Here is an 11,971-nt window from a genome sequence, read left to right on the forward strand (position 1 = left end):
TTGGGGGAAAAAAAATAGAACTTGATACTTAAAGACGTCTGTTGTGCCCACAAAACTTGTTCAATTCAATACATCCACACGTTCAAGTTCTTAAAGATTTGCTGAACTTGTTCACCACCAAAGAAAAAAAAACCTTTCTGTGCCTCAATTTTCTGTCATGCACATTCCATACCTATGAAATTTTGTTTGCCAACCAGAACAAAATACAAAGAACCACAAGAGACGCCTGAGCTTGGAAAAAAATAATTAATATAAGAAAACCATCAAGCATTTGAGATAGACGACATCAGGGTCGTAATCGGCTTCAGATTAACTACATTCTTCAATCATCATGAGACATTAACAAGCTTTGGCCGTCCAGTTTCTGGATTTACCTCGACTCGGAGACCAAGTCCAGCAATTTCTGGCGCATCAACAGACCCTTGAAGCTCCAATTCAGTCACTACCCGTTTGTTGTCTTCATTCCCTTCCAATAAATTTCTGACACACCAAATTCCCCACTCCTTTAAGAACGGGTTGTCTTCATCAAGACCACACTGTTGCAAGAGCAGAAGAATCCCATCCTTTTGCCTAATCTCATCTTGGACAGGCTTCCTTTGATATGTGCAATTGCCAATCACTGCAACTATATCTCTCCGAAATCCTTTGTACGGACATGGTTTTGACGAACCCGAATTTGTTCCATCTTGGCCCTCACCTTGTTTGATAGCTTTCCTAATTATTGCCGGCGGCTCAAGATCACGAAGTAAACATAAAATTAGTTCTATAAGACCATGGGATAGCAAAACATCAACGGCATCCCCCAGGTCCTCTTGAAAGCCTCTTAAAGTCTTCTGGGCGCACGCATCTCTCAGAATTGTGAGTGAGTATCCTAGAACGTCTATCATACTAGAGCCTGTTGGAAGTCCAGACTGGCCCCTTGTGACACAATTAAGAACCCCAACGGATTTCTTGAATATCCCAAAAACACACAAAGCAAAATCACTAGGGACAGTAATCTCTCTAAGTCGTTCATTTAAGATGTCTGATATGATTCTCAAGAAAAATGCTTGCTCTGATGAGAAAAGGTCTTCTCTAAATTCAGTATCTTCAACATTCTCAGTAGTACTAACAAAACCTAAATTAGAGAACAGTGATGAGAAGTAAGGTCCTTCTAAACAGATTCTTGAGAGAAGCAACTTGAACCAATCTTCTCCAAAGCCAACTGGTAACACACCCGAAGGGTAAAAAGTCACAAATTAGCACTTGTGTCATTAATATTAGGCTTCAGCACAGAAACTCAATCGGTATCAATGAAATAAATGTAGGATACCCAAAAAAGAAAAAGAAAAAAAAAAAAAAAAGACACTTACCTGCAGCAGTAGTCCTTACAATCTCTTTCATAATAGTTATTCCACCATCACCGCAAAGCTTTTCGAACAGTTCAGGGCTTCCATCACAACAAGCAAAGATAACCATGCACAATGGATCACAAGTTTCCCGGCTCTGAACTCTTGCAAGAGCCAAAAATTCTTTTGGAAAAAGTTGCTGCCAAATTGCATGCTGATGTCGTTCTCCAGCCAAAGAAACATTAGCAAGAACTTGCAACCCCATACGAATGATCCCAGAATCTGGCTCCAAAGAAAGATTTGCAGAGTTCAAAACATTCAATATGATTGCAACTCCACTTTGTTCAAGAAATGACTTCTGATTTGAACCCTCTCCCGCACAAAGATTTCTTAGGAGCTTTAATGACAATGTGAGAAGGTGGCGACCGGAAGGGTAAGGGAGAGATTGGATGAGCTGGACAACAGAGGGAAGAACACTCTTAGAGGCAAGGTCCGCGCGACCATCAGCTGTTCTGCAAACTTGTATTAAAGTTTCCAACGAATCTATGAGGGTAGATGAGTTTGACGCACTTAAAAATATCTGGAGAACATCTTCAGGTACAAAGAACTCTTGCAATGCGGTATTATCCATTACGAAACCAATTCACTGATAATGAAACCAAAGAAATCAGAACTTTCAAATCCTAAATTGATGAAAAAATAACAATGTGGCAAAAAAAATCACAAGTGCTCTATTGATCCTGCTCAGATAGAAAACATGATCAAGATGCAGACTTACTACAATATAACGGAAGATTTATGATCACAAAATCATCATCTAACAAGTAAATTTATACTCTTCTTGGTTTACAGACATAAAACAGCAAAACCTACAAACTCAACATCCACTAAACATAGAAACCATCTCCCTTCTACATAAAATCAGCTCACGTTAAAACCAAAAAATTCTTAAATCAGCTGAGAAATCCGATTGATAATGAAATCCCCAATTGATAATTGATGGTGGGAAAAAAAATACAAAATTTTATACCTGGGAATCTCAATGAAAGCCCCACTCGATAATTGATGGCGGGAAGAAAAAACCCTAAACCCAGTTGGAAGTTCTGCTCAGCTATGAAATCCAAATTGTTGCTGAAGGTTCTGTCTTGCTATGAGGGTTTAAAGAACGTTCGAGAAATTTAAAATATTTTCATTTTTTATATATATTAATTTTAGTCTACGTGGCAGTGGCTGAGCTTTCCTGAAAGGTCAGGGGTAAAACTTATATTTCAAAAAGAGCAGGGGGCCAAAACAATCATTATAATTTATAACTTATATGGTTCTCTCTCTCCGACTCTAGCTCCCGTTCAGCAATTTGTAATGTTCTCAGAAGCTTCTCTCTCTCTCGTCTTCTAGGTCGCGACATCTGGCCCACCCATCACTCCCAAACCTTCTTATATTTTCTGTTTTGCCTCCGATCGCCTCTTTCTCAGGTTAGTATTTTTTTCTTTTTCCGTTTCTAAATTTTTTCAATTTGTTTTTTAAATATCTGAAACGCTTATGCTTAATCATGATTATTCTTTAATTGCACTTTTTCTCAGGATTTTTTTGTATTCCTAAACATGGGTTGCGTTTAATTCTTGTGTTCTATCTGTGTTTATCCTTGTATTGATTTACTTTAATTTTTTATTTATTATTCTGCTTAATGGTTTTCCATTTTTCATTGTTTTCAGTTTGTATCTTTGGTTGATTATTTTCCCCTTTTGTGTTTGCTTTTATGTTTCTCATGATCAATGGTTTCTGAGTTGTTGGGGATTTATTGCACTGCTTTGCTCCTCCTATGAAGCTATTTTCATTAAAAGAAAAAAGAAAAAAACTGATAATATTTACCACAAATACATGTGTGAAAGATTTATCTGGGTATTGTACCCTTAACCAGTGGAGAATTGTTCTCAGTTGACTGAATTTGACATGCCTCTGCTTATCACTTCATTGGGTATATGGCCTTAGCTGGAACACAGTTTTAGGGATTGTTCTTTCCAATTCTAGCAACTATGGAAATTTTAAACATCGTCTCCCTGAAAATCCTTCTGTCGTTCAAATATCTTGGTAGAACAAATAAAAGATAATATAAATAAAATCTTCCTTTCAAATCTTATAAACCAAAGAAAAGGTGCTATTTCAACCAATTTTTTATGAGATATTTGATGAAATTTGACTTCCACTTTCTCACTCTTAGGGCATTCTTGTTTTAAACTAACGGGATCCTGCACACTTTTTTCTTTGCTAGTCCTTTCGAAGAAAGAAAGAAACACCCAAGTCCGTGCACTAAGATCAAGGAAAAGCCATGGCAACATTGGATTCAGACGTGCCTATGGTTCCGGTAGGTGAGGCTTCAAGCAGTGCAGGTTCATCGACCAAGAAGCCCAAGCGATTTGAGATCAAGAAGTGGAATGCTGTAGCTCTCTGGGCCTGGGGTAAACCCTAACTCTGATTCCTTTGGGTTTAGAAGTTAATAAATTTGGTATTCCAACCATGTACTGATGTTGTTTTGGTTTGTTGTATGCAGATATTGTTGTTGATAACTGTGCCATTTGCAGGAACCATATCATGGATCTCTGTGAGTAATTTTTTTTAGTTTTTTAGTTGTTATTTTTTTTAGTTTTTTAATTGTGATTTTTTTTCTTGATTATTTGTTTACTTAGAAATTTTGTTGTTTGGTGATGAGTAGGCATTGAGTGCCAAGCAAACCAGGCAAGCGCCACAAGCGAGGAGTGTACAGTTGCTTGGGGTATGATTCAGCTTTCAGTTTATGCATAAACTAATATTTTAAGTTTTTGTTCTGCTTGCTAGGCCCTTGATATTGATTCAGTATAGGAACTTGTATAGATCGAAAAGCTTACTTGCATTTGTAATCAAGACCATTGTGGTTGTTTTTTCTTTCCCAATACATTCTACATAATGGGGAAAGGGAAGGATTTGGTGGATTACAACTTTTCACCTGAGGTCATGCTATATGTACACATGGTGATTATCATATTACACATCTACTTCTCCTTGACATGTTTGGGGCTCGGTTAATGCTTTAAAAGTAAAGAAATAAAAGGAGGACTCCTTGATTAAAAAATAGAGATTATTTTCCTATATAAAAAATGGAGGTTCTTGAAATTGTATTGCAGAACTAATCATCCTATTTTCTCTAACGTCAGCTTGCTTGAGTTTCTGTTTTTATTAAGCATTTTATGCACCCGTGAAGCTCTATGTACCGTGTTTATACCACTCATTCACCTTATGGAACTGGTTTTTAGTTTTCATTTTATGCGCCCTTAAAGCTTGTTTGTCGGTTAACGCTTCTAATGGATGTTGGTAATGATAGTTTTCCTCGGTTTTTTCTGCTTGCTTTTAAAATAGTGAATCAGACATATCATACTTGCATCTGTCATTAAGCATGTGGTTTCTATGTCTCAACTGTTGGTTTTTTTTTTTTTTTCTGTAGGGGTTTGCAACCATGCATTCCACTTCCACTGCATAAGCCGATGGCTCAAGACCCGCCAAGTGTGTCCATTAGGTATGACTTTGCCTTAATCGTCCCCTTCTGAGTCTTATATTAAATTTTCTTTTCCTGGGCTTGTCTTTACAGAACAATTTTTCTTTTTTTTTTCTCTTTTCTAACTCTTGTTGTGGTTATCTTTTTAACCCAGATAATAGCGAGTGGGAGTTTCAGAAGTATGGTCATTAGAAGCTTCATGTGGTTGGGCGTTGGATCTTCCCTGAACTTCATCAAATGTTGGATCTTCCGCACACTTTCTGCTATGGCGATGCCGGCGAGGGTCCTTACCCGTTGTGCCTATTTTCATCCTTCTACTTTGTTAATTCAACTGGAGCCCTTATATTTTTGTTAAGCATTCGGCTGCTCAGGCGTCTGATTGTGAAGTTCCTACAGTCAAATTTGGAACTACCTTACCCTGTTCTTAGGATTAAGCATTAAGCTATAACTTTTCGCCTATATCTCGGTATGCTGTCATGCTTTCTTTCCTATAAATGATCATTTTATCCTAGGCATTTTTCGCTGCATGTTTGTTTGACCAAAGTAACAAACATGATGGTGAAAAGCCATGGGAAAGTAGAAATTCTACTGGCTCTCTCAACCCCGCTTTGACTATGAGAAATTTTATTTTCTCATGAAATTGAGCTTATGGATTTTCACTTTTGATCAAATAAACTGTTCTTTTTAAAATAGGGACATTTTACCCAAAATAATGTTCACTATAGGAGACATTAGTAAAATTGTATGATGGAGATACGATTGGCATATACAATGTGATCTTATTCTTAGATTTGTTGGGTCAACAAAAGGAGGGGGGCCTGCAAAGTTGAAAAAAAATTGTTTGTTTTTAGAGAACCTACAAGGTTGCATAATTAACCTAAAAAGAAGTTGCAAAACCCCTCATAGCATGTATAAACAGTTAAGACACCTAAATCTCACAGAAAATTTTAAAGATTTTGTTAAAATACCAGAAAATACCATTGGATAATTCAAACATTAAGAATTGAAATTATTAATTAAATGAGGATAATAAGGTAAATTCATTTTTTTATATTAAAAATTTTTAAATTAAAAACAAAATCAAATAATAAGTCATACTTTTACAGAATATAACTACTCATGTTATCTTTTTTTAATTCTAAAAATAAAAATAAAAAATAAAACCAATTGGCACACACGTGCATGCGTCAAGGGCTAGTATATGTAATATCTCTTTTAAAAAGGACGCTTCCACCCTAGATGCCACGTGTCAAAAGAGGAAAGCGTATTTTAAAAAAATAAGGGAAAAGAGTACACATGACTATACTATGATATATATATATATATATAGAGAGAGAGAGAGAGAGAGAGAGAGAGAGAGAGAGACCCGCCAACAGCCTAATCCCACGTGTCAAAGAGGTAAAGCCGGACGGCTATTTTTTGGGATAACAATTAGGGAAAACTGGGTACAGCAGTGCGACTATACCCTTTTCTTTTAAAGTATATGTTATTTTTATTAAGTAATACTTGTATAATACATGAATTTTGTGTCTTACTGAAATTTTTGTGAAAAATACGTGTATTAAATATGAGAAATACATGCATACATGTATAATACATTATTAAACGTGAAAGTGCTAAAATCTTTATACGGGTAATAACTTTGGAAAAGTAAAATATCAAAAAGGGACAATAGTGTTTGGGCCAAAAGCAAATCACACGCCAGCCCACTTCTCAAAGGCCCATGAAACAAGAGAAATAAAAGACCTGGGCTTCAAAATTATCAGAACAGGAGAAAGCTCAACCCACGTCTTTTCAAGAAGTGGCAGAAATGTAAAAAATGCCAAAATAAATGGCAATTACGTTCTAGGCAAATCAAGTAAAATAATTAGATTGGGCCAATCTACTACCATCTCTCAAAAAACCCAGGAGCAAAAATCAAACAGATCTTTTTGAAGGAACTATTCTCAAAGAAGCCCACGTGACTTTCTAAACACTTTGAAAGTCAACAATTTCGACTGAGTTGATTAGGAATTAATTAGAAACAGGTTAGTAGCAACAAGGCTTCTCTGAAAACTCTGTTAGCATGAGAACAAATCCCTTCTTATATTTAGAAAATAAATGTTTTTTACTCCAAGAATGGTGACTCTCCCAAGAGATAAGCAGGTCATGCTCTCAAAAGGAGATATGCAGAAGGACAGGGAGTTGCTCAAAATTGGGAAATCAAACTAACCATCACGGTTTTTTAGCTCTTACAGGGGGCAGTTGGAATTAAAGGAATGATAGGTTCTCTTTTAGGAAAAACAGAAGTGATCTTAAGAACTGACTGACAGAATTAATCAAAACTTCTTCTTCTTTATATTTCTTTGTATTTAAGTAAAAGATCTTTTGAAGGATTTACAGCCCATTATTTTAAGAAAGAAACCATACTCCAAAGCAGTTCTTATAAAATTAAGAATGAATGAACAGAAAAAGACACTCAATTTCATCAATCAAACAAACAACAAAAAATCAACCAAAAGCTCACTTGAACAACAAGAAAAACCAGCTTTATATCAGAATTCCCAAAATTCATACTAAGAGAAATAAGTCATTCACAACGAGATCTCTCTCGTTACAAATTTGGTTCAGCAGAAGCCAAGACAAGCAGAGTTTGAGTTTTCCCAAATATGAAAACCTCAACAAATTTTATGCAGTTTCTAGCTCATTAAGTCCTTAAGAATAGCCATTTGTCTCTTCAGATCTGAAGAAGCTGCAGTTCTACCTTCTCAAAAGCCTCCCAAAAGCTTGAAGTAGATTAAAGCTATGCCAAAATTGAATTTTGGTATTGATTTACAGCAGTTGAAGTTGTTAACAGTCCCCAAAGATATATCCAATCCAGCCCTGATCAAAGTCTTCCACCTAGGCAGAAATGGAGTTCCAACTATCTTTTTGTTTCTCTAGTGTTGATATGTTTATTCATAGTTTTGTAAAAGGCAGTTCTGCCTAAAACAATCCAATTTCTTATCAAGTATTCTGGCCAGAACAACTGATTTTATACTGAGATAAATTGTGAAAGTCCTCACCAGTCTGAGGCAATAAAAGAACTTACTTGAGAGATATTCATCACTCAAATTCACAATCGTTTGTTTAGAAATCAGTAACTTGGGGCGCAAGTTATCCATTCTAAAGAAAGTCTGCTAGAATCTTCATTGCTAACAGTGGCACGCTCTTCAGACATCTTAGGAAGAAAATTGATTTGCTAACCAATCAATGGTTGTCAAGCCAATGGGGAACTTTGCTCTTCCATCTCAGGAAAAAACACGAAATAGATGAACAAATAGATACTCGAGTAATGGCCATAATAGTAATGGATAGGGCTCTTGCGCTATCGAGAAATTGAATTAAGACACCCAAATGATTTCACAAAAGACTTAATAAATAGAAATGAATTGCTTTGTGTTCTTTTTCTTCAATCTTTTTACATTAAATAATAATTAAAATATAATTACTAAGCAAAAGTGATTAAAAAAGGCTAAGATATTACTTGATTACGTATAGTAAATTAAAGAAGTAGGCCAAAAAACAAAAGTAAAGAAACAAATTTTATATTTTAAAATATTAAAAATAAAAAAGAGTATAGCCGAGCGGCTATACAATGTATATCTTTAAAAAGGACGCTCCCAACCCCTAGATGCCACGTGTCAAAAGGGTAAAGCCTATTTTTCTTTTAAATAAGGGAAAATGCGTACAGCCAAACGGCTATACTATTTTTTAAATTCAAAAAAATAGTATAGCCGGGCGGCCAAGCATATGAATGATCATAAAGTTCGGCCACTACATAATATTTCGATATATATTATTTTTATTCAACAATATGTAAAATTGTGTGTATAATACATGAATTTTGTGTGTATTGTTGACAATTTTGTAAAAATACGTGTATTAAATATGAAAAATCTGCATGTACGTGTATTGTACCTTTTCCTTGTGTACGGAAAATGGAAGTATTGTTGAAAAATACGTATGTATATGCATAACACGATTATTAAACGGCAATATGCTATACTATTTATTATTTAAAATAAAAATGAAAACAAAATAGGCCCCCTAGTGAAATTAATTAAACTAATCTGAATTAATTATAAAATAAAAAAAAATTGTTAATTCGAAACTAAATAATTAATTTAAATCTTAAATGCCCAAGTGCCCAAGGCCCAAGGACATCTTTTTTTATAATTAAATATTATATATTATATATTCAATTGGCTTCAACTAGGCCTAATTCTCAATTGCCTTATGTGGGCCAACTTCCAAAAAAAATGTATTGCAATAGTATAGCCGTGCGGCTATACTATTTTTCAAAGAAATTTTCAAAAAACTCCGTATAGCCGTCTGGCAATACTATTTATTAAAAGAAAATTAGCAAAAGTACTGTTTCGGAAAACCAAAAAGGTCAAAAAAAAAGTATTTTAATCGTATAGCCGAAGGGCTATACTATTTTTCAAATAAATTTTCAAAATACTCAGTATAGCCGATCGGCTATACTATTTATTAAAAGAAAATTAACAACAGTACTGTTTTGGAAAACCAGAAAGGTAAAAATATATATATATTTTAATAGTATAGCCGACCGGCTATACCATTTTTCAAAGAAATTTTCAAAAAACTCGGAATAGCCGTTCGGCGATACTATTTATTAAAAGAAAATTAGCAAGATTACTGTTTCGGTAAACAAAAAAGGTATAAAAAAAAAGGGTATTTTAATAGTATAGCCGTGCGGCTCTGAGATTTATTAAACGAAAATTACCAAGCGTACTGTTTCGGAAAACCAAAAAGGTCAAAAAAAATAAATGTATTTTAATAGTATAGCCGTTCGGCTATATTATATTTAAATAAATTTTTAAAAAGCCAGTATAGCCGTTCGGCTAGACTATTTTAAAAGAAACTTAGCAAGGTACTCTTTTGGGAAACCGAAAAGGTCAAAAAAAATGTATTTTATCGTATAGCCGTGCGGCTATATTATTTTTCAAAGAAATTTTTAGAAACTCTCTATAGCCGCGCGGCTATACTATTTGTTAAAGAAAATTTTATAAAATCCCCCGCAAGAGTGGGTATGAATCGATTTCTTCTTTTTCCTTTGGCTCATTTACCTTACTACAAAGCATACGAATGATCATAAAGTTTGGCCACTATATAATATTTCGATATATATTATTTTTATCCAATAATATGTAAAATTGTGTGTATAATACATGAATTTTGTGCGTATTGTTGACAATTTTGTAAAAACACTTGTATTAAACATGAAAAATCTGCACGTACGTGTATTGTAACTTTTCCTTGTATACGGAAAATGAAAGTATTGTTGAAAAATGCGTATGTATGTGCATAACGCAATTATTAAACGGCAATATGTTATGCTATTTATTATTAAAAATAAAAATGAAAACAAAATAGGCTCCCCAGTGAAATTAATTAAACTAATCTGAATTAATTAAAAATATATATATTTATTAATTCGAAACTAAATAATTAATTTAAATCTTAAATGCCCAAGTGCCCCAATGCCATCTTTTTTTATAATTAAATATTGTATATTATATATTCAATGCCCAAGTTGAATTTGAAGCCCACTTGACTTCCACTTTGTCCAACTTCCAATTGCCTTGTGTGGGCCAACTTCCAAAAAAAATGTATTGTACTATTATAGCCGTGCGGCTATACTATTTTTCAAAGATATTTTCAAAAAACTCTGTATAGCCGTGCGGCTATACTATTTATTAAAAGAAAATTAGTAAGAGTACTGTTTTGGAAAACCAAAAGGGTCAAAAAAAATGTATTTTAATAGTATAGTCGTTCGGCCATACGATTTTTCAAAGAAATTTTCAAAAAACTCAGTATAGCCGAGCGGCTATACTATTTATTAAAAGAAAATTAGCAAGAGTACTGTATATGGGGTTGATATTGATCCTAGTGCTGAAACCCATTGTGTAAGTGACCAGAGTGGATTTGGAGTGCTTGGTTTTTCTTCAAAAGAGATATTTTCTTATATCTTCTTGGCTTTGTATTCAAGTCATGTTTACGTATCAAAGAATTTAGAAATCGGAAAACTACTGAATCGGTATAGGAAGAATCATTCTCATTAAGCTGTTTACTAAACATATGGAATTAGCAATGGAATGAGATTGATTCCCATTGTTAATGTTTACTAATTTGCATGAATCATAATCCAAATTAATTTTAGAATTATGGTAAAGTGATAAGGTTATTTTTGGAAGTTATTAAGAGAAAACAGGAATGGGAATCATATCGACTACTCCCCCCAAGTTGATCTGATTCCTAGTTTTGAGGGAATGTGATTACGGATTTTGAGGTAGGGCCCACTTATTTTTTAATTCCTAATTGCAAGTAAACGCAGGAGAGTGACTTATATGATTCAAGTTCAAAGTTCAAAATTAGTGATTGGTATTACATATTTAACTCTTGTAGATTTCTTCCTTTGTCAGAACAAAACTGGAACTTGGGGCTGATGGTGCATTTGTGGATTTAAGATCTCGATGTCTCTACTTCTATGAATTTGGATGCAATATAGCACCGCTGTGAGTCTCTCTCCTACCCATTTCTTGTATACATAACTTCATCAGTGTGTTCTTTTTATGCTTTCTTTGAGTTATCTTCTAATAGGTAGTGTGGTAGAGGGTTGAGAAAATGGTATATGACAAGACTCCCATTCTGGATGAACTTTTTTCACTGTGAATTGTCATGATCTTGTTCTTTGTCAATTTGAAAATGAAAACTATCCCTGAATTTGTTCAATTTCTCCAACATCATATGTTCATGCTATTGAAAATTCTGGTGAAGGGATATAAAACCCTCAATTTCTCCTATGAAAGCCAGGTCTATACAATAGATTAATGTGTATATCTGACACATAAAAGTAAATGAGAAAAACGCCAAAAGCGAAAATAGAAAAAGAAAATCCAATATGTATAACGTTGAAAATTGGACATTTATTGATTGGCTTGTGTCACGGCCCGCATGTTCAAGGCCCAACCCGTTGGATTGATCATGCTAGACCTCTTAGCCCACATGTCCAGATTCGTTGTATAGTAGTTGATAGACTACAGTTGGTGACAATAGTTGGTAGATGTTGGTA

At 34.3% G+C, this 11,971-nt stretch overlaps 2 protein-coding genes across 2 annotated transcripts; one reads left to right on the top strand and one right to left on the bottom strand.

The window, feature by feature from the left end:
- MEE50 (ARM repeat superfamily protein) lies at window positions 1–2,504 on the bottom strand. The gene is made up of 3 exons (XM_008234622.2): window positions 2,359–2,504; window positions 1,353–1,974; window positions 1–1,204 (listed from the first exon to the last, which is right to left on the bottom strand). Exons 2-3 carry the CDS (start codon window positions 1,957–1,959, stop codon window positions 330–332), a joined length of 1,482 nt encoding a protein of 493 aa, XP_008232844.2. The 5' UTR covers window positions 1,960–1,974; window positions 2,359–2,504; the 3' UTR covers window positions 1–329.
- Window positions 2,505–2,656: 152 nt separating this feature from the next.
- LOC103331948 (RING-box protein 1a) lies at window positions 2,657–5,437 on the top strand. The gene is made up of 6 exons (XM_008234623.2): window positions 2,657–2,800; window positions 3,598–3,784; window positions 3,877–3,927; window positions 4,039–4,098; window positions 4,804–4,875; window positions 5,009–5,437. Exons 2-6 carry the CDS (start codon window positions 3,655–3,657, stop codon window positions 5,044–5,046), a joined length of 351 nt encoding a protein of 116 aa, XP_008232845.1. The 5' UTR covers window positions 2,657–2,800; window positions 3,598–3,654; the 3' UTR covers window positions 5,047–5,437.
- Window positions 5,438–11,971: the final 6,534 nt, after the last annotated feature.

This window comes from Prunus mume, linkage group LG5 (assembly GCF_029339155.1).
Source record: "Prunus mume cultivar Tortuosa linkage group LG5, ASM2933915v1, whole genome shotgun sequence".
Taxonomy (NCBI): domain Eukaryota; kingdom Viridiplantae; phylum Streptophyta; class Magnoliopsida; order Rosales; family Rosaceae; genus Prunus; species Prunus mume.

Coding starts and splice junctions, on each gene's coding strand:
- MEE50 (XM_008234622.2), bottom strand. CDS start 1,959: ATGGATAATACCGCATTGCAAGAGTTCTTTGTACCTGAAGATGTTCTC. Junction 1,205..1,352: donor TGTAAGGACTACTGCTGCAG/GTAAGTGTCTTT, acceptor GTGTGTTACCAG/TTGGCTTTGGAGAAGATTGG.
- LOC103331948 (XM_008234623.2), top strand. CDS start 3,655: ATGGCAACATTGGATTCAGACGTGCCTATGGTTCCGGTAGGTGAGGCT. Junction 3,928..4,038: donor GAACCATATCATGGATCTCT/GTGAGTAATTTT, acceptor GGTGATGAGTAG/GCATTGAGTGCCAAGCAAAC. Junction 4,099..4,803: donor GGAGTGTACAGTTGCTTGGG/GTATGATTCAGC, acceptor TTTTTTCTGTAG/GGGTTTGCAACCATGCATTC.